General features: G+C 47.3%; 1 protein-coding gene across 2 annotated transcripts; it reads left to right on the forward strand.

Moving 5' to 3' along the window:
* Positions 1 to 2241: 2241 nt before the first annotated feature.
* LOC8028550 lies at positions 2242 to 24178 on the forward strand. Of its 2 annotated transcripts, XM_002399906.5 has the most exons (4): positions 2253 to 2524; positions 21222 to 22831; positions 22895 to 22967; positions 23693 to 24178. In XM_002399906.5, exons 2-4 carry the CDS (start codon positions 21348 to 21350, stop codon positions 23993 to 23995), a joined length of 1860 nt encoding a protein of 619 aa, XP_002399950.3. In that variant the 5' UTR covers positions 2253 to 2524; positions 21222 to 21347; the 3' UTR covers positions 23996 to 24178. The 2 variants fall into 2 exon arrangements, with proteins under 2 accessions (XP_040354890.1, XP_002399950.3); XM_040498956.2 differs by having other exon boundaries at positions 2242 to 2524; positions 21222 to 22967.
* The last annotated feature ends 1246 nt before the right edge of the window (positions 24179 to 25424 follow it).

A 25424-nucleotide genomic window follows, 5' to 3' on the forward strand; every position in this document is an offset into this window, starting at 1 on the left:
CTGGGACCCTAGATTGAAAATGATTCAAACGAAGGCCCCACAATTTATTTTCAACAAATTTGGGTGGTATGACTCACCGTCGGTATTAGTTAAGCAATCTGATTTGACACCTAGGGAGCTTGAAGGCTCCCTATTGACTCCTTTTACTGACCGCGCAGACCATTATAGGTTAAAAACGTTTTACCAAATCATCACGGGTGATCTTCAGATCAATACAGACAACCTCATTTGCTTTTCCACTAGAACCAATAATAGGGCCTCCCACCCCTATTGAAAATTCTCATTTGCATGAGAAATTTATCGTGTCCAATAAACACATATGAATTATACAAGATATACAAGAACATATAAGAACCATATGAGAACCATATAAGAACTATATATGAGCTATATAAGACATATAAGAACTTACTTGCATCATATAAGAAACGTTTTAGAAGGTTCTTATAGGTTCCTTATATGGTTCTTATATATCTTATATAGTTCTTATATAGTTCTTATATGGTTCTCATACGGTTCTTATATGTTCTTGTATATCTTGTATTATTTATATGGGTTTATTGGACACGAGAAATTTCTCATTCAAGTGACTTTTTTCACTAGGGACGCAAGAAGAATAAACAACTTCCAGATTCGCCTTGACTGCTTTAAATATTCATCCCTCCCCCCCCCCCCCCCCCCCCCCCCCGAACCATATCAGATTGGTGTTATTTAACCTTTATACCGGCATCACTCATGCTAACTCGATTGAAGGTTTCCTGCACCGACTGAACGGCTCTTCGTAAACATATGTATTTTGTATGTATTTTGTTTCGTTTTATCAACCATCTTTGTTTGTTTTCCTCCTCTCCCACTGAACCCCTGTCCGGGTAGCAGTATTGGAAAATAGTAAATAAATAATAATAGAATAAATACAAAATACAGTTTAAAAATTGTATCGCGATATGGAAATATATATGCCTAGTGTATTTCTAAAATATACCATCGCGATTCTGGCCAACCCCGTGGCTACAGAGAGGGTCCGTAGATTTGTTGTGCAAAATAAAGCCTCGATCGTACTTTCCTTGCCGCGTTGATCGTTACGGCTCCTTGCGGATAGATGCCGATTGCTCCCTTTATGTAGTGATCTATAAGATAGTCGTATGCGGATTTAAAATGCGTCATTCGATTATTTGAGCAAATAGCGAGACTTGAAATCTATACAAAAATAGTAAACATAAAGCTCATGGAACGCAGAAATGTTAATAGGAACGGGGAGCAGACCGGCTCGGCTCGAGTTTCTGGGCCAAAGCGGATGACTCGCCTTTCCCCATCCTCCCAGTAGGTTTCTTATCTCGAGGTCAGTGTGGACGTCAAAGCAGGTCTTTCTCCGAGCAGAGCGTTTCCTCTTTCGGGCGAGATCCGCACACAATGATGACTCAGAAACCACGTTCGACAAAACAGCGTGCAAGGACCCGGAATACGGTTCATTCGTCATAAATCGGTCATAATCCCATAGGCAATGTAGCCCCAGGCCCGTTCGTCAGAGCGACGCATTGGTCACAGGATGATACGCCACGACGGAAACTCGACCGGAGATATCACAAAGACAGTCAGCGTTTTTTTTTTTTTTTTTTTTTTTTTTTTATTCACTACGTTTATTCAAATTTAAATCTCCTATAAAAATGTGTAAAGCCGCGGCGAAACTGCTAACACCATCATACAAAATACAGTCTGCAATACTGCCTGAGGCATATCTTTCTATACTCCTATGATGAACCGTGTTCAGTGTAACCGAGTTATAAAAGTTACTCCGAAAACGTAACTATACCCAGAAACAGCCGAGGTCCGAGGCTCCACGCCTGACGTTACTACTTTTCCCCTTCGTGCGTTGAATTAAAATATATGTAGGTATATACTGGATTAGCTTCATGTCTCATTTCATCGAGGCGTACAAACGTTTCAAACGCCGAATTCCAACGCTTGTAGTAAGAACTACTTCGCGAGGCGCACGCGTAATGGGTAAATCTTTTTTGTGTTTTTCTTGATGTGACAACGAGTATGGAGATACTCATTTTGCGCAAATCGCAGCCAATTAACTGGCATCATTTTTAATGAGTTGTTTCGCGGCTCTCTCTCTCCCTCTCTCTCTCTTTGCTGTGGGCGCGGGCCGGGGCCGATGTGCGCCGTGGCGCACGCAGCAGCCTCGCGTGGTGCTTGTTTTTGGTCGCGCTTTCGGCGCGGCTGGCGGTCCGTCTGCCTGGCCTCGGGCCAATCGAGCCTGGGGTCCCCTGGCGTCGAGCGGAGCAGCGGCGGGGAGTTCCCTCTCCCTCTCGGGGCCCCCGCAGCGCCACAGAGGGTCGTCCGGAGGAGCGCGACAGACGACGGGTGCGGTTACGCTGGGGCTTATCTGGACCGACGTCGTGCGCGAATCGCTCGCTGCGCTGCGTGGGCCGTGGTGGAAACGGCCAATTACCGCTCGCCGCAGACGACAAACTCGTCTCCATTGCGGAGTTGAGGTGGACATCGCCGATCACTCTACGAGGCGAGTATATAGACATTCATTTTTAGGTCATACGATAGCGAACAGATGGGTCTCTTCGTCGTGAGACAAGGAGTCGAGAGACAGACGCCGTGTGTGCGTGCGCGCGTGTTTATCTTCCCATCCTGTCGGCGGATCGGGTTTACGATGTCTCTGCAGATAGCCACGACGGCTGGCTGGTCCTAGCTAGGGTGGTCTCGGGCGGTTCACTCTTCGATTAGACATTCGATTAGGGACCATGACCGGAAAAAAACAGTCTACTCGGTAAACGAACCGGAACAAACACGAGTTCGGAAACTTCAGTGAGGCTTGGCTGGGTGGTGGTGGTGGTACAGGACGACAAAAAGGCATCATGCTACGACTCGTTCGTTTGTGTAACGGTCTGCTGTTGTTGTTGTTGTCGTTTTTTTTTTTTTTTTTTTTTGAAAACATTGACTTTCGTGGTAATTATCGGCCTATTACTCAACTCGTTTTTTTGTGTGTGCTTGTTAAAAAAACTTTTTTTCATAAGAACTCCATCGCGGTTTGCTATTTGCCGTAAGAATAGTAGCTTCCTTCCATTTACCTGAACCTCCTGCACCGGTGCAGAAAAGTGTAAGGCAGATACGACCGGAAGTACACCGACCTACACATTTCTCAACGAGGTAGAGGGGCTATAGTAGGTTACAAGTCAAGAAGGTAGCGGCAAATGCCCCTCAAAGGGAATCATATATCCCTCCGCCACCTCCGCATCCAATAGCATCCCATCGTTTCCGTGACTTCGCGGCCAACGCGCGAGGAGGGTCTTGCCTTTCTGCACATATTTGCTTTATATTTCGACTTTGACTTAGCAATTTGGAAGCCACGAGCATAGCCTCCTCCGATGAATACAAAGGTCGCTTTTTTTAAAAAGTGGGATCGGAGGGACAAGTTTCATTTCATTTCATTTATTGTTCTCTCAGGGCCCGAAGGCATTACAGAAGGGAGTGGTTTTTTTTTTTTTTTTTTTTTTTTTTTTTTAACGGAAACATATGAGTATAACGATAGATAAGGCAAGACATAAAACAAAAGTTATTGAACATCAAAAAACTTAGTAATGGCAATTTTAAAATCAGTAGCATCAGTTATCGAGACTATGGGTGCAGGAAGTCGATTCCAATCTATTGAGGTCTGAGGGAGAAAGGAGGCATTGAAAGATGAGGTGTTACACGGGGGGACGCGCACTTTTAGATGGTGATTAGTTCGTAGCGAAATGTAAGATGGTTCTAAGAATAATGTTTGACGAAGTGTTGGATTAGAGTGAAAAATCTTCTGTAGCCAATATCTATCCATTGAAGCGGAACAAGGAGCGTTTCCAGTGAACTCTTCTTTCGGCTGCGGAGGGATTTGAAACCGGCGCATCACGCTTGTGGAAGGAGCACTGCGGCTGACGGCATCTAGCGGAGGCATTGCGAAGCAGCCCGAGTTTTTTTTTTTTTTTTTTTTCGTAAAAGCACAATTTGGATTCAGAACAAACGGAACATGACTTATCTCGTCGGTACTGTTATTAACGATCAATAAGCAATTATTTGTGCGCGGTATTTCGTTAAAATCTAGACGTAAAACTGTAAGGTCACGTGTCTAGTGGTCAAAAATGTGCAACATGGTGGCGGCCAATTGGGGGTCACTTTCGGCTGCCAGTTTATCGCTCTAAGGCCCAATACCTCGTTGACTTTTCTGCACCGGTGCAGAAGGAGCAGGTAAATGGAACGCAGCTAGTGTACTACGTTGAGCGCAGCATTCAAGCGAGCCAACGAAACGGCGCAAAAAGTGCATCGTCACGACGCTGGTCGTCTTTCTGCGTTCGCTATCACCGACTAAACCAATCAGGCGCAAGAAAGGCGCAGGATCGATTAGCGCTCCTTGATTGGCTCCATCGGGTCGGCTAAAGAAAGCAGGCGACCAATCGCTCGTCGGTGTCGCGCTCTGTGCGTGACGTCATATGGCGCCGTACCAGCCGCCATTTGTCCTGTGCCCGTACCTTCTGCAGCGTACGTTTCGCAAAATCGAATTTGTTCTTGGCAAGCCTTGAGGAGAAGAACATATTCGATGGTGCCAAATCTATGCCGCAGAAGGTACGGGCACTGGAACGTGGTACGGGAGCAATGGCGGCTGACGTGACGTCAATACAAGCCGTGTATCCACGCTTTTCAACCGCGCGATTGGGATGTAGGCATTGTGGCAGCCCGTTTTGCAGAAATTCAGAGTCGTCAGGGCCTCGGAAACTACTGACGCGAGAAACACTGGTCTTGATTGACCGACAAGAACGAATGTTGCGGATTTTAATCGAAGACCAAGTTTGTCACGATCCCGGGAGCTCGAGCAGAGTTTGAAGAATCCGGGTCAACGTGGCATTTATCAATCATTTTATAGGGAGTATTCACGGGACACCATATATATGGGTGCTGTTCAGGGCGCATGCTCAGAACGAGCTTACATTATTAGGTTTCTAAGACCGGCGATCTTGATGGTGTGGAATGCGCATTGCAAAAGAACTGTGAAATCTCGCCATGAGCACGCGCTCAGCAGCTTTTCAGGCCCGCTTCCTTGGCTGTGTTACAGTGGCTGTGTTTCGCCAGTGTTTTTCTTATGTAAATATAAATCCGTTTTTTTAGCAATTTTTTTTACATTTTTTTTATCCTCTTCATTTATTGTCTATGCAACCGTTTATTGACGGGATATACAAAAATTGCTTGAAACATTTATTCTTTAAGATATAAATACTTGAAAAGACCAAATGAAAAAAAAATCTGAAATAAAATAAAAACAAATTTTAAGGTAAACTTACAAGTATCTGTTGCCAGGAGGGGAACACTAGACAAAAGTCCGAAAGTGGCTTCGACGCGTAATCTCTATGGATCACTATAAAATGTCGATTATATCTGCGCATGCGATAGCCTAAAGTAATACGCTGTCCTATCGTAAAATATTAGCGGCAAAAGAAAAACACTTATCCGTATTTGCGCCCCACTTTTTTTTTTTTTTTTCTTTTTCGTCAATTATTCGCATATCATTTTACTCTAGATGGCGCTGTAGTTTCGACCTTCAAGGCTGCTGCGAGACTACTAGATTGAATAAAGATGATAAAACCGAAACAATTTTAAGTCTGCAATTCTAACAGGGAGCTCACAGAGGCACGTTATTTTTCATTGCTTTACCCGCCTCACGCCAATTGTATGTAGGCTAGGGTACATGTCTGTCTCACAATGAAAACGTCCTTCGAAAGAGATAAAAACGATTGAGCGAAAAAATGGTTGATATGTCACCACTCGAGCAAAAGCGCGTGTGTTTGCGTAAAACGCAAGTGAGCAAGAATCGCGTCGCGTCGCCAAGCGGTGTAACCATAGAAACCGCCGATGCCCTGCTGTTCCGTCATAGCGTCAGCGACGGTTGCTCTTACGCTTCCTGGCGGAGCAATCGTAGAGCGTTGCGACGCGATTTTCGCTCACATGTGTTTCACGCTTTAGCCCCCCACACGTATGCCCTCTGTGCGATGTACGAGTACTGCACAAAAAAATAAAAAAAAATGCTAGCTCGAGGCTCGAGCAGGTGCACGCATAAAAAACATGTCAACCGAAAGTCAGCGCGGTGCAGCGTGGGGCTTTTTGCACACTTCAGTTCCATGCACGTACGCTCACGGGCGTGTGCTTCACAGGGTGACGAGCTTCCAACGCGACGATGGCAAAAATGTAACAAGCTTGAAGACGGACCACTGTGGGACAGACGGACGGAATCTTGATGTGAGTTTTCCGAGAAGTCCGACCTTGGGTTTTCCGCTTTCTTATTGTGAAATGACAAGGCGGATGGAGCTCCGCGTTTTCTCCGAACCAACCAGCCGCCTCTCTCCTTTCGTCAGCTGACCCCGTTCTCTGCGCCCACAGTGTATAGCCCTAGAGGTGCGAACCAGGCGCCAAGGTTTCAGCACCAACAGTTTCCGTATTGAAAAGTTATAAGTGATTTTCTTAAAGCTTTTTTTTTTTTTTTTTTTTTTAATGAGAAAATGGCGGCCGACAGTGCTCTCGAGTACATGAAGCTCTATGGCACCAGTTACCGAAAACGTGGATATGTTGTTCCTTTCGACGAGTTCTCCTTTCGGCAAATTAACCGTTCACCTATTCGGCAAGATGGCCTTTGACCAGTTGACCTTCGTCGAATTGACTTCTGACGAGTTGACTGGATCTCCCGACCAAGGGGCACGTGGGCCTCGGTGAAACAATTGGGCCTCCCATATTTTCATCTCGCAACATTTAGTTCCCGCGAAATGGTATCAAGTCGACTCGTCGAAAGGCAATTCGCTGACAGCCAACTTGACAAAATGGGCCAGTTTGTAGGCAGGAATTCGTCCAAAGGGACAACCTGGAGGTAAAGGCTGTTAGGGCTGGGCGTCGATTAATAATTTTAAACCGACTAATCGACACCCTTTAAGAGATTAATCGATTAAAGGGTGTCGATGTAGGTTTTAATCGATTAATCTGTTTCGTTCATTCCCATGCATAATAATTTTAAAGAAGTAAAAGAAATGTTTTTTTTTTCCTTTGTGGAATTTGCGATAAATGGAGCAATGTACAATTTTGGATTTTAAATATAAGCCCTGATGTGTAGTTCAGATCAGTCAAAAGACATCAACACTCAAAATTATTACTTCAGTCGCACGTTGTTCGTGTGGCCGGTACACGTGTAAACTTCTCCACTTGTTTGGAATTACAAATCTCGCCCCTAGAATCTACTTCAGGTCAGAATTTCACCTAAAGTTGACCTTCATACTGGTGTGCTCGTCCACGTCTGTGTAGTGAAAGCATCAAATTTTTACTTTTTTTCTGTTTGTCAAAATTTCATTGATTCATCGGTTTAAAAAATTTATCCCGATTAAAGTATTATACGATTAATCGGCAGGTTAATCGATAAAATGCCCAGCTCTACTTTCTATCACTCTTTGTTTTCTTCATCTTTTGTCCTTCGATGAGTTGGCTCTCGACCAATCGACTTTCGTTTATTTTGTTCCCTTTGTGCGGAGTGTTGTGCGGCGTCCAAGGTGCTGACATGGCAGCGCTATAAACAGCCCCAAACCCCCACATTATTGAAACCGGAGAAGACGGACGAAAAAAGGGACAAGCCCCTTTCTTTGTCCGTCGCCTCCTCTTTCAATACGTGCGACTTAAGACAGCGCGCCTGCTTGCTTAGTTCGTCTTTAGCTATAAACAGAGTTCAGCTAACAAACATCCGTTCAAGAGACAAATAACCCTACTTCCTCAAATACTCATATTGCGTGCCTTCGTGTCTGTACTCGTGTGCCATGGTTTCATGAGTTATCATTCATGTCGGGTCCATATCACGTGAGCGAATTACGTTTTAGTGAACAGCGGTCATTTGAGTGAATCGACGTTTCAGCGAATGACGGGGGCGCGTGCTTATTCTACCTCCCTCGCTGCGTTCACGGCGCTTGGCGGCTTCATGTCTGCGGCGGCTCATTACAACAGCTTCGCGGCGGCCAACCATCCGCTAAAGTGTCTTTCGATGAAAGTCGGCGTTCGATAAAACGTCGTTCGACCAACTGCGTGCCACCCCTAGCGGACAGATCTGTCTCGCGGGCCCGTTACCGTCTCTTGATGGACCTGCGGTGCTTGCAATCCGCAGCACAGCACTGTCCTTCTCTTTATATTTTCATGCTCGTACCCGCTCAAGTGAGACTTGATTGAAAAAAGACATCAATCTCGGCGCATCACGTAAACTTCGGTTCACAAGAATCAATCATATAATAAGATCGTGTTCACAAAGAGAAGCTAAACGCAATGTTGAAGATCGTGGTAGGCGTGGCGATCAGATGACATTTTTGACAAAACTGCCATTGGACGAGGGTTTTTCTTTTATGAATTGACTTGTTTTCCCAAAAATCTGAAAAAAGAAGTTCCAAGAATAGTCCCACCTAGACTATTCACCGTTTACCTCGCTTACGTTATGTTAATCATAATGAGAACAGCACACGAGTTCTATGACATGCATGCGGATGCTTTCCAATCACAGGATGCCAGCTACAGGCTAAAGTTTCACTTATGGCTACGCCCTTTCGGCACCCTTATTTCAAACAACACGCTCCTTAAATTGTTAAAATGTGTTAAAAAAAAAAAAAAAAAAAAAGAAGTGCCGCGGTGCAGTGCGGCAAAGCGACGTAAACAGCTGTACCAGATATTTTAGAAACAATGTCGAGTGTTTTTTGCCTGTACCAATGGATATTATTCAGAGTATTATTCAGAGATAAATGTCTTAAATTTTTTAGAAATTATTGCGTGCGTGTGTGTGTCTCTGCATGTGTATGTGCGTGTGTGTGGGTTTGGGGGGGGGGGGGGGGGGGGGGGGGGGCTGCGCGCGCACGAAACATTAACAACGAAAAAGCGTCGTATTGTAACCTTAATAATCTTTGAAGTGGTCACCGGCGAATCAGTACCTTTCGATTGTCGAGTATCGAAGTTCATGTTTCGTGAAATTTGAAGGGTGTTTTCCTTCCAGTCTATTATCGTCTTCGAGCGTCGTCTGATCCTCGTGCGCAAGATCTGGCGTTCGAACGCCGAGGAGGCCGAGGAGCAGACGACGCTCTGATCGGAAGGATGCAGTGGGCAGAGACAAAGGCAGCCATAGCTAGCCTTTGCGGTGAAACTGACCAGCACGACGGCGAACTGGTGAATTAACTCCATAATGAAAAACCCGATACTGGGAATAGATAAAATATGCAAGCACACGCACCGTCTCAAAGCACAGCTGGGTTTTGATACGGTCAGTTATTTTAGCTATTCCCAGTCTCGGGTCATTCACTATGATAGCCAATCTAAGATGCACCGGATGCACCTCATTAATTCAACAGAGGAAGGGGAAAAATAGTAAAATTCCGCGAGGAGCCGCATATTTTTTTCACCCTATGGTTCTTGAGGTGAATATACGAGTATAGAGAAAATTGTGTTGTATGTTTATACAGCCGGAAGTCAGGCCCAATGGGCGTCTGGTGCCTCAGCTGTAATGAGCAATTTATCCGGCGCAGTAGACAGAAAGCCATAGTGCTGACTTTTCTACGCCAACTACAGAGGGCCAGTGCGGGGGACAAATGAGATACACGAGTGCTGCGTCATCGTTTCTCACTGATTAAACACGAGTTCCAGCCAAACGCTGACGATATATAGCACTGGTGTCTCGTATGTTCCCGTACTCGGTTTACGTGACGTAGGAAAGTCGGGCTTTCCCTATGCGGATGGCTCGCACCACGTGACGTCACTCCGTCCTTTTTTTTTCTGGTGGCGCCTCGTTAGCGCAGCGGAAGCTACTGCCCTCTCGCGCCCCGTTTCCCACATTATGTCTGACCAAGTGACGTCAGTCCAACACGCGGCTCTAACGCCACACTGTTGAGGTGTTTATCAATGCTGCGCATGCGTGCGCGAACTCTTAACTTCGCTCGACTGACGTATTTGTAAACAACGTGTTGTGGTCCGTGGCGTTGGTATACAACACGCACCGCTGATGTTCGGACAGTTTCAGGCCTAACTTCCGCTCGACGGCTGCGCGAGTTCTATATATCTCGGTCTGAACTTTTTGATAGAGTGGAGCGCTGCCGGAAAAAGAATCCTCGAGGTCCCGCCGACGAACGGAGTTGGGCCACCCCCGCTCCCTCGTGAAGGGGGCCCCCTTGTTTAGGTCGCCGCGTCTCGACCCCAGCCGGAAACGCAGAGGCGCGCTTCAGAGAGAGCCGCCCCTTAATTGGACGGAAACCCCCGAAGTGGCAGGGTCAAAGCCCTTGGCCGGGTGCGGGCCTCCGCGTGGTGGAGCGAAGATGCCAGTTTAAATCTCCTAACAATCTCTTCTCTATTTCTGACCGCGAGGACGGTGTATGGATCGAGTATGGTGCATGGAGCGATCATCTTTGACTGGGATGTTTACCGCGTCATCAAGAGTGGTCTTCCGATTTCCACCGATGACGTTATAGAAGCGTCGTGCGGTTGCCTGTTGCGATCTTTGCGATGACAGAACGACGTAAGTGGAGGCATCCAGCCGACGCCTGTTCTGCTGCAGGTCGATCTTGACAGTTTACGGGGGCCGATCAGCAGCTCAATTCGGACGCCGCGGTACGGCATGCTGCCTCGTTCACTCGCACTTTTTCGCCGGCATTTCTAGGACCAACCTCCAGGATCGCGCCACATCAGACAGCGTGACGCTGGCTCCTGTGACACACTTTGTTATCAGTTGGGGGGCCACTTTCGATTCGGCGGGACAGAACGGTAAACACGCCGGGCGAAGCCGCGTTCCACGTACGCTGCACCGATAGCAAGAGGTTCATCTGCTTTCGGTTCTCCTTTGTCTCCACTGCGCTCGTCGAACGAGCTAGAACGTGGAACGTAAGCGTCCAGCGTTTGGCTTTCGCATTCGCACGCGTTCGACGAGAGCAGTGGAGACAAAGGCAGCTATAGTTTTAGGTCTACCCACTAATCTATCCAATCAGAGCTCGGCGTTCTGACGTCCCTCTCGTCTCCTCCTCCTCTCCCACAGTTTCTGCCCGCCCTCCGGGATGCTCCCAAACTGAGACGGACAGGGTCAGGGGCCGGACCTAAGATCTCTTGGGCTTACGAGCCAGTTTCCAACCGTGGGCAACTTTCGAACACGCGAATGGCGTGAGCGAAGGAAATCGACTTATCTGCCAAGACAATAAAATGAAATATAAAAAGATAACCTAAGGGATGACAGTGAATTTTTCAGTGAAGCACTTTCCCTGAACGCAAATATAGACCGGGTGTATCTTGCTGGCCATGCCAAAGGGTCGCGTCACGACCGTCCCAAACAGCGACAGTCAAAAGTCGCCTACATTCGCTCTTCCGCGTGCGACTACACTTTCATCACGCGACGTGTGACATCTCTCGAAAGCCACATGCGCCCCGTGTCGAAAGCGTGTTCTTTGAATGTCTTCGGACCGAGTCGTACACATCTTCGGTTCTCCACACTTTCTGCGAGCATTTGGTAACCCGAAGCGTTCTTCTGACGAAATATGCGTGCCTAGATTGATTTATTTTGTAACAAAAACATAGTTATCAAGATAAAAAAAAAATATATATATATTTAGTTTTTTTTTTCTCTCTCTCTGTTGGTTGAGAATTAATTGGCTGCTCGGAGCTCTCTTCCTCGTACACTTGAGATGATTTAATAATAATAATAATAATAATAATAATAATAATAATAATAATAATAATGATAATCGGGTATAAGGTTTGGCGCGGCTAGCTAATAAACGTTCATACTTAAAAAAAAGAAAAAGAGACAGAAAATTTTAAAGGACAAACACAACGAAGTCTTCGTTGTATTGTCCCTTCCTTTTCCCCTGTCTCGGAGGAAAAACTTCGTTGTGTTTCTCCTTTCCTTCCCCCCCCCCCCCCTTTTTTTTTTAGGTATATATTAATAATCGTTCATTTTCCATCAACAATACCGTACATTATTGATGGAGGAGGCCTAGGAAAAAAGCTCTTTATAAACAGCTTGACTAGCCCTCGGCCCTCTTATCAAAGACAGAAGTGTTTAAAAAAGTGAAAAAAAAAGCAGTGTTGCGAAGTAAGTACATTAAGTACATTGTATAGTTAGCGTACTACTCGAAGTATGTTTAGAAAACTTGTGCTTTACTTAAAGTACGTTCTCTGAGTGTGTTCTTGTACTTAAAGTATTTTTTCTGGTACTTTGTAAAGCAAGTACAACTCCTGACTTCAAAGTACATTCTCGAAATATGGTCTCGTTAAATTTGAATAACAATATTATTGTTTCTCAACAAATAAGTGCATTATAAGTTGATTGCGTTAAATAGTTTGTCAGTGAGAGTAAAACACAAGTCTGGCCATTCGACCTTATCCAAGATTCACCACCAGTTATGAAAATAACTGATGCACCACCGAAAAGTTCTGAAGCAGTGCATACTATTTTTTTTAACACCGTAACATAAGGCAATGAAGAGGCATAATGAAAGATTGTGTTAAAAAGCACTTGTCTTTACTTTGAAAGTAGTGTATACATTACGCCCGGTGTATACATTGCGCATTTCTCAGCACTGATCCCTGGGTTCGCTTTGACCTTGTTCGTTTTTCCAAGCAGGAGTCACGACACTGAAGCGAAACATCAATAGGGAGTATTCATTGGCGGCCATAGCTGTGTGCGCGAATGCTGAGCGCGTGCTGATGGCGAGCTTTCACAGTTCTTTTGCAACGTGCGTTCTGCACCATCAAGGGTGCCGGTCTTAGCAGCCTATTGATGTGAGCTCGTCCTGAGCATGCGCTCTAAACAGCACCCACAAATATGGCGTCCAGTGAACACTCCCTATAAACTGATCTCACTAAGGGTTCGGCGCATGCGTGGCGCCGCCATAAGTTGACAGGGAGCAGACGGCCGTGCATGGGAGGGCTCGTGCCATCTGATGCTCCACACGCGCAGAGCTCCAGCGAGGTTGACACATGCGCAGAAAGACTAAAGTTTCCTCGATGCATTGCGGGAGCGGTGGCGTACAGTCAAACTGGCTGGTGAGATCGGTGTATTGGGTGGTCTCTCGAAATCACTCTGACGCTTCGTAAAAAAAAAAATCTTTTTGGGGGTGTTTCAGAGCCTTCAATGAGCTGTTCAAAACAAACACCTGGAGCGCACGAGGGTGTTTGAGCTCTTTGCATGTTCTTCGAAGTTGCGTCAGTGATTTTGTTCTTCACCGATAAACACGAAGAAATTGCAACCTAAGGTCAAATAAAAAAAAAAAAAAAAAAAAAAACGTGAAAGTAAAGAAGAGCAATTTTCGAAGTCCCGAAGGCTTGTGTTTAACCCAGCAAGTTCTCGGTTTTTGTGGTGTATACGAAGAGCACATCTCGTCGAGTATGATGCCTCCAGCTTCTTCTTGTCTTCCGTCTTGTGTAATAGCACGCGTCTGTTGCACGTAGTTCCGATGCTTTCCGTCTTTTTGGCGCAGAAAGCAGCTATATGATCAGTTTCGGGAATCAAAACAATTCCCCCAGAATCTGTTGTGTTCATCAGTAAGTTTGGTGCAACTGTATCAATATTTTTCAACCTCTCCCGACGGCCTTCGATGCCGACATTATCGATAAGTAAATCTAACAGCGCCCAGAGAGTAGGAAATCCTCTCATGGGTATCAATCATGGGCCTTCCTTTATTCATGGTGAATTCCACTCGCAGATCTCGAGCGCTCCAAAAGCGCTCCATTTGGAGCGCGCATATTCCGCTCGCAGATCTGGCTCAAGTTGGTCATCTTCCGCTCGTAGATCTCTGGCAGCGCCCGCTCCACGGAGCGCCCCAAACTCCGCCGAACTTGCTCTGCGGGATTTCACAGATCTCTCCGGAAATTGACAGAGCGGCCCACGTGATTTCCGTCTAAATCGGCGGTGCGCATGCGCGGCGAGGTTGGAGAGATCGGCGGGCCGGTCGGTGGAGTTGGATCTGTTCGGGTGCGTCGATTGTTTACTCTGGACTGTGACGGCTCGAACGCTTCTACCTCGCGTAGATCAGGGATAAAAAGCCGGGAATGTGGAGCGTGGCAAATCGTAAGCGTTGACATCTGTGATCACCGAGGAAGAACGAAAAAAAGAACGACAGAAAAGCCGGAGGCAGACGCAAGGTTAGGCCTATTCATTCTGTAGCCAGTGATTGTTTACCTTTTTACACTGCATTCCATCGGCGTTTTCCCGTGAAATAAAGCAAGATGTGGTTAGGCAACGACCGCGCAAGTGATGGTTTGTTACCTCTGTGTTTATTAAAGTCGTACTAGCAATTTGAACTCCACCGCTGGCAATCGCTGTCCGCCCCGCCGCTTCGAGGTGGCCGAAAGGTATGTGACGGTGCCGAACGCGGACGTCTTCGCTATTTGTGACATGGGCGCCGTGGTACGTATAATTCCGCCCGGCCTGTGTCGCGTGTTACTTCTGCAGCTAAGCAGTGACAGTCGTCACTGGTCGTCGGAAAGATCAGCCGGCTGAGGCGTTGGTGGGCTGGTTAAGTTCGAGCAGCGGCCATTTTGAACGGCGGAAGGAGAAGGGGTGGGGAGGGGTGTGGGGGAGGTCGCTCCAAAAATGCAAGTTTATCTTCCCCTCGTCGATACGGAGCGGGTCCCACGGAGCGGAATTTTGCCTCCCTCGCGGATTTTGGAAAGCGCTCCAGATCTACGAGTGGAATTCACCATCAGTTAAACCAACGAGAAAGGCGACCCAATAGATACGGTGTCGGCGGAAAAAGGGATGGATGCTGTTTTGCTACTACCCGCATGGTCATATAGACCACTGTACCGCGTCGTAAAATAAAAAAAAAGTCGACTCATTGCGGATGGTAACATTTATGTAAGTTCATTTCAAATTAGCGATATGTTATGTCATCAAGACGTACACGTTCTAAACGCCAAAATAATCGATCGTTTCGTTCCCTGACAACCAAATCTTGCAAGAAACTTCGCGCGGCGTGTGAAGAATACGCAAAACTTGATTTTTCTCTTGATCTGACAACGAGTAGAAAGGGGTTCAACAGGTTCAACCGAAAAATGTATGGCAAATTGCAGTTGTGCTGCATACGCTAAATGTTCTAGCATCACAAACGTTTACCGATGCTCTGAGTTTACAGACGCCTACGTTCACGGCGCTTTTCATCAGGTATAGTTTAACGTGTACCATGTGTACACTCGATAGTTGTCCCTAGAATGAATCGATACTACCGCTAATCGGACTGATACATCTAGTGATCTTCCAGGGCCTTCCATACTCTCGAGCTCCTCTCCCTCAGTGTGCACGACACGGTCGAGCTCCTCCTCGCCTACCCCTTTCTGGTCACATTAACCAATCTGCGTCGAGCACCTCACTCCTCCTTTCCCTCCCTTCAACCAATCGGTGTCGAGCCTCGAGGCCACGCTTTTATCCAGGCTTCACTTTGGACTTCACGAAATGCCGAACATCTAGCCAAACAACGTTTCACGTTAAAAAGGAAGACCCATAAGCGGTGTTCCACGTGCATCGCGGGACAGTAAACAGGCAGGGGCTTCTGAAAATGCAGATCGAAATGTTGCAGCACTTGTTTACGACTGACTCTGCTACAACCGGTCTTTAATTAAGCCTCTTGTGACTGTTTACGAAGAGGCTCGGCCGTAAGCAGTCGCGAGTGTGCCATCCAGCCTTTTGACGCGGTTGCATCGCGTGTGTCGTATACGGACTCCTTAGCTCCCTTCATTGACCACATCCGCGGTTGCCACATGCGTACATCGTATCAGCAACCGCGCTTTTGGATGTCTCGCGAACCGCGCACGCAGGCGTGATTCGTAGGCGTGCTGAGTTCTCTCTTGGCACGAGGCTCGCCGGGGGGCAGCAGCGGCAGCCCGAGCCTGGCGGGGCTCCAGCGGTTCCTACGCACTCGGTGACGTCTGAGGGGGCCGCTATTTCGGTCCGCCGGTCCCTGCGCCCAGATGCTGAGGGGCTCCGGTTGCGCCCGGCTGCACCCAGGGCTCCGACCGGAGCTCGCGGGACGGCGCATCTTGTTCCTCGGGGCAGGGCCACGGGCCCGAACTCGGAGGGAGAGGATGAAAAGACGAGGCGAATTCTCGGGACAGATGGTGGGGATAAGAAAACAGTCAAAGAACGGAAAATCACTAGAACGTTCTTTAATAAAAAAAAAAAAAAAGAAAGAAAGATTTAGAGACAGACAACGAAGTCATCGAAACAACGATATAGAATATAATCTGAGTTAATTCTTTTGCAGAACAAGGAGACGGCCAATGAGGGCGACCAATAATACAAGGACCCCCATCGAATGACGGAGCTCATAGTACGATTGGACCAAAAATAAATTGCACAGGGATAATGAGCATGACGTTTCAAACGCATTTTTCAGATCTAATCGTATTCCGAGCTTCGTCATCGCCGTGATTGACTGCCTCTGGCTTCTGCAGGCCAGTGAACTTGCAGACTTTTTGCAGTGTATAGGCTCTAAAATTAATAATGAAAAACGTTTCTATACAGATCACGCGTTGACCAATCACTGCGAAGTACGGAGCACGTCAAACGGCTTGCAAAAACAATCTGTAAAAGGATCGACAAGCCTGACGTTTTGGCTTCCATGTCCTCGCGCAGATATTGCGTATTCGAGACAGTGTGTTTTGTGCTTCTGTCATTCGTTGAATAGGTCCCCACGATTGGTCGAAAGCGCATGTTCTGAGTGGAGATGGACGAGCATACATTTCTAGTGGGCACGCGTGAAAAATGTACACGGGTGGGTCACGTGGTTTGGGACGGACCAACCCCAAACCGAGAAGAATACGGGGAATCTGTATTTCCTACAGTAACGACAATTAAACCGCACGATAAAGCAAATTCCGCGAGAAAAAAAAAATCGTCTTTCAGCCTATTCTGCTGCGCGGTTGGCGCGTCAAAGAATGACGGTATACTTGTAAGAAGCGTGAAATGTGCCTTTTATCTAAGGACTTTAACTTTCTAATTTCGTAACTGCTTTTTGTAATGTGTATACGAAGCCCGTTCCTCTTGGATTTTTCGTTGCTGTCGTGTCGGTTACTCCGAACGCAGCTGACGCGGATGTACCAACCAATCTTTACGTTGGCTGTCAGGCTGGAAATTTGAAACATGTGAGTAGTTTTCCACTTAGGACACCTCAAGTCAAACTCAGAAGGAACACTCAAAATGGTCGTTGGCGCATTAGCCTTCTCGTTTCCTTCCCCCTTTTCTTTTCTTTTTTTTTTTCTTTTTTTTTAAAGGGGGAGGTGGGGATGTCATGGTCCCCGTCTTTAGACAAACTGGCGTTTTTGAGCGCGTGCCAAAGCAACAAAATGTAACGCGGCCTCCCATGCCTCTTGTCAAGGAGGGGGCAAAGCCGTCGACGTTGGCGGCCCCGTTGAAGTCTCTCCTAATTGATGTTCGATGGAGAGACGGACGTGTAGCCCTTTCATGTACTGGGGCCTCCTTGGCGTGTTTAATGCGCAATGGTGCGTCGCTACTCGAGCAGCAAGCACACAAGGTAGACATGTTTTTCTACGTCTTAGCGAGATTCATGTGGAGTTTACTCCAGAACAACACGTTTAAAACAAGCAAAAATATGTTGGAAAACATTCCGAACCCCCGAATCTATAACCACCAACGGGCGTTTAAAGGACCCGGTTCTTGAGACTCCCCACAACACTTTTCGATAAACAATCAAGGAACTGCTCAGGAGTCGGTGTCGGTTCTGCCAGTGCGAGTGAATACTCTTCCTCCCTCCGACTAATACGAGTACTGCAATAATTTCACCAACCTATGATGTATGACCTCATATTCTTCAACTTTGTGTCACACCTCCAAATGGCCGCTAAGGTTTAAATTACTCCATTTAGAAGGAACAATATTGCTAGTAAAACTGATCGAAATATTTTTACCCTTCAAATACACAACCTGTAAAAAAAAAATCTGGATTTTTTTTTATAAGAAAGTTTTTCTGCGTAAATGGGCTCGACCGACAGTGGTTGATGTACGGGGTGTCACAAAAGAAAAATTACACGGTCTTTTTTACCGCAAAAATAAACTAGGCATCGCCGAACGCTCATTCTCCGCCCGAAGATAGCGCTAGAGGTCACAACCAGATGCCAAAGTTTCAGCCCGATCCGATAACTTAATCAAAAGTTATAAATGATTTTCTGAAAATTTCAATGGGAAAATGGAGCCCATTTTAGCCCGTTTTCGGTTTCTGGCGCCATAGAGCCCCATGTGTTTGAAAACTCCGTCGGCCGCCATTTTCCCATTGAACTTTTCAGAAAATCACCTATAACTTTTGATTAATTTATCGGATCGGGCTGAAACTTTAGCATCTGGTTGCGACCTCTAGCGCTACCTTCGGGCGGAGAATGAGCGTTCGGCGATGCCTAGTTTATTTTTGCGGTAAAAAAGACCGTGTAAATTTTCTTTTGTGACACCCTGTATTAGAATCGCATGCAGTTCCTCTTATTGTTTGGGTGTAGAAGTCTGTGTTTGCTTCTGATACGATGGCTCAAATATTAGCAGAGCGTGGACAAACTGGCTTAATTACATAAAGACTTACTCAACCACCGAAATTTCTTTCTTGCCTGTGTTGCTGCTTTCATTGTTCACGTCAGTAATTATTTATATAAAGGGGTAGTTAGGCAACTTCCAATCATCCAGAAAAGAGAGGCTCTTTAGTTTTCTTTATAAAGCTGCTGCATGTGAATGAAACATCTGAATATTTTCCCCGATATTTTATTGATTTGAGTTTGGTACCTAAAGATTACACTATAAAGTGCTAGAGCGGTTAATTATTTGTAAAGCATTCTCTAATTAACATCATTCCGCCTCATTGCCAACAAGAAAAACTTGAATTCCCTTGAATCTGCGAATAAGAAAAGGCTCGAAAAAATGATAAAATGAAAACTGTCTAGACTTCATAAGATGGTGAAATATACATCTCGGGATCGTCGCCGTCACCTCCACCACCATCTTCGTTACCATGGTCATTTTTATTATCATCAGTAGGGGCCTCACAACAGCCTCCCAGGGCCCAAAAATGCCTTAATCTGGCACTGCTGGCTGTGCCTTTACAAAAGCGGGGAAAAAAAGGATATAGATTAACCAAGACGGGTCTCACAAAACAACATTTCTAACGAAAAAAAAAAAAAAAATCGCTAAACGCGAATTGAGTAAGCGTCGCTTTACCATAGAGATCATGCAAAGCTGACCTCGATATGTTAAACGGGTTGCTGCTCAAAACAGCTGAATTCGCAAAAAAAAAAAAAAAATAAATAAAAAAAAAAAACGAGAGTGAAAAGACGTTGAGTGTGCAGGCGAGCTGGTGGTAGCTAACCATGTCGTATTACACCTGAGACTGCGGTGGAAGAAATCGGAAGAACTTTCAGTAGAAGGAACAGACACAGAGAACGTCTCAAACTCAGCTAACTGGTTTATTTCTTAAACAGCCTTTAAGTACCCACGGAACTTTTTCCCCACCACACTCTACAGATAAACTCCTTTGTTGCAGACATTTCGAACCGGATGGAACACGCGCAAAAGATACAAAACAACCCACACATGAGACGAGGACATGAGTCCTCGTCTCATGTGTGGGCTGTTTGAGAAATAAACCAGTTAGCTGAGTTTGAGACGTTCTCTGTGTCTGTTCCTTCTACTGATAGTTCTTCCGATTTCTTCCACCGCAGTCTGAGGTGTAATACGACATGATTAACAACGAGAGTAGGCATTTACGTAATGGTCCAGAACTAATCAAGCGTCGCTTCACAAAACAGCGACGTGTGTCGGAACAAAAACGCAAAGTTGAAACATTCGCGATAAAAATGATTAACAGGATTGAAAGTGCAAAACCAAAGAGGGCGTTCATAAAATACAGATTATTAAAGTTCTAAATTGTACCGGTCTCATAAGAATCTTGGTTTGTGACTGATCTGAGCTCACCAAGAACAAGCAATCGAAAAAGGAACGAAGAGCATGGCCATGCGCTTAAAAACCAAGTGCTCAAAATAGTCCCACGTCCTAACACGGGCGCACGCGTGGAAGATATGAGAGATCGGGTGAATAAGTTCCCAATGTGATCGAGGAATTTAAAGACATTTTATCCGCCCCATTCTGGGGCCATATGATTTGAATACTTGACTCAGATTGGTCTGTGTTATAACTTATGACTGATTCGCTTTCGATACTTGAATACGATGAGAATATCAACAATAGCGGAGCCTTAGTGAAGCTGTTGAGTGGAATACACCTCCGCTACGAAATATATCGGGCAAGGAAAGGGGGGCTAAAAAAGCTCATTTTTCGAGTGAACTCTTTTTTCGAACAGGCGTGGCAGTCAGCCAGGAGTTGTGCCGTTGCTAAACACGGTCGCATGTTCGAGAACTTTCTTGCGTTTTTACTCGCCTTTATGTGGAGCTAAAATAGGCTCGTGTGTGGTAAGCTGAAACGGGCGACGGCCGCGTCTGCAATGTTTATTAGAAACAAATATCTTCAGTGCGAGCATTCTTTGCGTTGCCCAAATTTTGCAGTTCGCACTGGGGCGTCTCGTGAAAACTTTCCCGAATTAACTGCACTGCAGCAAAACAAGTTTTCGCTGTCACAACAGCGCCTTCTCCTCCCAGAAGTGCTCTATGGTAGTGCGTTACGCGCAACGTTCATGGGCCATACCTGACTGACGCCTCACCCGGGTGAAACTATAAATTTTTCAAAACTAAATTCGCCCCCCCCCCCCCCCCCCCCAAAAAAAAAAAAAAAAAAAAGGTGCGTTGTGTTTAGCACGAATAATGCATGCACGTTTCACGCGTGTATACTTTTTGATGCAAATTAATGCGAGCAGATATAACTGAATTACCATTACAACAATAGGTTTCTGCGCGCTGCCATCTTTGTCTGCTTAGACTGCGGGGCTGTGGAAGCCGTTCTGTGACGTGCGCAGTAGTCCTCGTCTGGGAAACAATAGATGCCGCGCATGCGTCCACATCGACACTCGGCATTTTTGCAATGAGCGCTGGAACAGTGTATGAAAAGAAGCCTCAAACCTGTAGAGAAAAAAAGAAATCAGATTTTTAGCGTCTCCGAAGTCTACTGCGTACAATAATCGCTTTGTTGAAAACACAATTCCTTTAATTTATTTTGTTTTTAATATTGACTTTGTTTTTTGTTTCCTCAATTGCAGCAGCGTGAAGGTGCAAACGGCGTGGGTCCTGCGCGACCCGGCACTGCAGCTGCAAGACAGAACCGGAGCCAAGATCTGAAAGTGCATTAGTGTAACATAGGCATAGGCCTAAGATTTACGTCCGTCATGACGCCTCCGGATGGCTTCAAGAAGACATCGTGGTCGGATACCTCGGGATTGCCTAAAAGCATCCCAGCAACAGGAAGACAGACCGTGCCGGGGTGGAGAAGCAAGGCCCCGACGACAGGGGGAGACCAGCATCTCAACCAGCGGCTGGAGAGGCTGGATTCGGTTACAGAATCTCCGTCGCTGGGCAGCATCAACAGCAGTTCGTGCAGCTCCCTGGGCTCGCTGTGGGAACCCGACTACGGTCGGAGGCTGGAGCGCTACCGGTCGTTCGGCTCCGTGCCACGAATCGCGTCTGCCAGTGGCCAAGCCGGCCAACTCCCGACCTCAAGGTCATGCGGCGCACTCGCGCGGGCCCACCGTACCAGAAAGCCTCATCTGGACAGCTCTTCGGAGATCGACTGGAGGATGTCGGAGATCTCTCTGCTTCCGGACGATAATTTCCTCGAAAGCGACATCAGTCTCGTGCGCTTGGAACCAGACTCTCTCAACATATCACTGTGCTCCAACCCCCAAGAACAGCCACGAAGCAGCTCGGTCGCCAGCGTCAGAAGTACGCCACTGCTGCCGGCACCAGATTCGGCGGTCACGGACGAACGTTTGCGGTCAAAGGACATCGGGGAAGGCATTGACCACCACCACAGCGCGAGTAATCACGGGCTGCAACGTTCGCCGAAACGTAGACAGATTGGTTATTCGAAGGACAGCCTGGAGGCATTGGCAGTCCATGTTCCAAGAGATCCGGACACGCCGAGGACGCTCTCTCTGGACTCGGTGACCCTGGACGAGTGCCTCGTGTTGCTGCGACACGACGAGGCGCAGGAGTCACTGGAGCGCCCTGGCGGTCATTCGGTACGCAGGTGCTGTTCCGAGAGCAGCGCTAAACAAGGCATGGCTCGGCGTCTCAGGCCTTCTTTGTCCGACGACGATGACCCGACGCTCTCCAGTGGCTCGCCCCTTAGTCTGTCATCGAGAACCACGTGCACGCAGACGGATTCCGGTCACGAAATGGTCGTTTACAGCCGAAGCTGCCCACCGGAACCTTCGCCCCAGTCTTTGTTGTGGGAGCTTCTGGACCTGATGAAGATACTGGCTCGTGGTCCCGCATTTCAACAAGAGCATCGCTGCCGTTGCTGCTGCAACCACAATGGAAGGCAGTCTGCCGACGTCCAATCGAAATGCTCAGTGAACGTGTGCAAACGGCCCGTCAATGAGTTCGATCACAGAGGAACCAGTCCCAAAGGCAACAGGACAGCGTCCCTGTCCGATCATGCGAGTATCCAACGGTCGGAGGCTCGTAAGAACTGTGTGCTGTCTTCTGAGCGGACCAGTCTCGTACGCCTAACTGAGAAAGCGAGGTCCGCGAAGAGGCTCGCGGACGAAAGCCTCGACAGCGGAATCTTGATGGACTCGTCGTCGGTGAGTGGCTCCAGCAGTCCTGAGCGGTGGCTGTCCTCCAATGCAGAAATTCCCTCCAAAACAAGGTACGCCAGCCGTGCGAATGATCATCCGGCTTCTTTTTATCCGAAGACCAAACCTCTTTTCAGTATCGTAAGGGAGAACAGTGGAGACAGCGGGATCGCAAGCGACAGCAGCCGCAGTCCGTCCGCTGTGACCAAGGTAAACACGCAAGTCGAAACTGTTAATGGACAAATGGTCGGTTAGCGTAGCGTAGCAATAGTAGGCAGTTTTCGTAGACCGTGTTTCCCCACTCCGCTAAGCCCTCCGCAACAAAGAAGTCGGGTTGCGGAGAGCGTTGCGGGACGGCGAAAACTATCTTTGAAAACTCTCCAGTTATTCAACATAGTCGCTAAAACACCTGCTAAAGCTGTTGGAAGCGGATGTCAGTGCTGCAGGGTGTTCACCTGTTTTTGTCGTGGCACCCTTTTCTACACCCTTCAAAAATCCAGGCTGTTTCCTGCAATATAGCACCCCATTTTACGACTAAAAAAGGTACTCGAAATAAGGGTGCTGAACGGGTAATAGCCGCTCTTTTTAGAAAGCCTTAGTCGCACTGTTCCATACATCATACAAAAGACACGCTGTTCGCGGCAGACATGATGAAACAACTGTCTGCGGACGCGCGTCAAGAATGTTCGAATCGCTTCATATCTGCATACCTCGAATTTGTCTGCCAACAGTCTTTTTTATAGTGACAGCACAGGGAAGAAAAACGCCTCAGACAGTGTATGTGGACTGTCTTTGGTATGATGTATTAGCGGTGTGACCTCGGCTTAAACCTTCAACGCAAACGACCGGGGCCTGGCGCCTGCTAGGGAATGAAACGGACGCAGAGCATTGCCAGGGCAAATCGCAAAAGGGTGTCTTCCATGGGTGACGCGCAGCGGCCCGGTACGCTGCCGAGGCAAGGATCCAAGCCCGGAGCCCATGACTGGACTTTGCGGACCACACTGCGACCGGACCAGAGGGTTCCTCTCCCGCACAGACCTGTCCATCAGAGCGGCGCGCCCAGAGTCCGCGGTTCCGGAGACCTGTTCCCCGCCGACTCGTTCCGGACCCTGCCCCTGATATCGCTGTACGGCACCTCCTGGGGGTCGCGGGTGCCACAGGGATACGTGTACGGCCTGCCAGCTTCAACAGCGTGGAACTACGGAACTACGATGGCGCAGTTTCGACGGCCATCATAAGAAAAAACAAAACAGAAAAAACATTGGAGTTAGGTTAACTTGCCGACTTGCACCAGGCAGCACCGGCGATTGGCGTTGTGTACCATCATCAGTGCGTCCCATAGTATCATCAACTCATAATAACCATAAAATGTATGCCACGTCCCATATTAAAATGAGTAGGAGACTCTGCCTTATATGCCACTTACGGTGTCGGTGAATTGCTCTAAATATACAGTCGGCAACGATATGAGCTGGCACACAGTACCAGCCGAATGAATATAATTAGGCTGTGGATTTTCCGGTGTTTATAAGAAAAATCGGCGGGTGTTTCGATCTTATTAGTAGGAGCGTCTTAATAACCAATTATAATTTCGACACCCGCCCGTTGCGGTGCGTCGGCGGTACGAAAGCGCGGGAGCGGAGAGAAAAACTAGCAAAGGTGACGTCATGAGTGGGGTCAGATGACCCTGCTGGCTAGGGGGTGCCTGCAATAACGTCACTACTCTCCGGACAGATGACAGGCGCCAGAGAGGATCGCCGCGTGCCCGGCGCGCCAATCGCTGCACGTATATCTCATAATAAATGTGGCTTACGTTTACTTCTGCCCAAGATAAGAGAATTCGCCTTACTCAGATGTCTTGAAAAGTGCTTCAGCTTCCCTTTAAAGCCTTTTAACGTGACGGATGGAGCAGGACACAAGGTCTCAAGGCAGCGGTTCAAAAGGGAAGCTGTGGTTTCTTACGATGCTAACAACGGTAAGACCCGAGCGGTAAAACCCGAGGGTTGAAAAAAAACAACAAAAAAAAAAACATTGAAACAGAAGGAAGGTGGAGGGACCGCATCTCAAACTATCAGCTTCAAGGTTGTGTACAGGTGTAGGCACTGCGCGTGCGCCGCGCCAACAGCAGCGCCAGCAGCAGCGCCACCGCAGCGGCATGACGTCACCGCAACTTTTGACCGTCCGTCGCATAGGCGCTGCCATCTTGGAGTCGCGTGACGCGGCTGCATAAGGTGGCTTCCGCTCGTTGCTCCGCTCCTTTTCCTTTGCGAAGGCGCGAAAAGTAAAACAAAAAAACTTTTTATTTTTGAGGGGGGTGGGGGGATTTGTGGGGCCATCACGTGAAGAATGCGTGGTGACGCAGATCCGTTGAGCACTTTGGCCACGGGGGGCGAAACCGCTAGCCCGAAACCTAGAAACGCACCAAAATTGGGTGTTTTTTCTGGAACTCTGTAAATGGACCGATTTGGTGATTTTCGACAATGCCAAGGAACGAAACAGTTAATTACACAAAATGAGTTATTACCGCCAACGTGATTAATTTTCCCCGAGTAAGACCTTTGGCAAAGACCAATACAACATCACCCCCCCCCCCTTTTTTTTTTTTTTTTTTTTCGCCTGATGAGTAGTTTTTGCAGAAACGATTTGGCCAACGTGGTGGAGATGCCT

The sequence above is a fragment of the Ixodes scapularis genome, unplaced genomic scaffold, assembly GCF_016920785.2.
Source record: "Ixodes scapularis isolate PalLabHiFi unplaced genomic scaffold, ASM1692078v2 PGA_scaffold1__304_contigs__length_218370807, whole genome shotgun sequence".
NCBI classification, from domain to species: Eukaryota; Metazoa; Arthropoda; class Arachnida; order Ixodida; family Ixodidae; genus Ixodes; species Ixodes scapularis.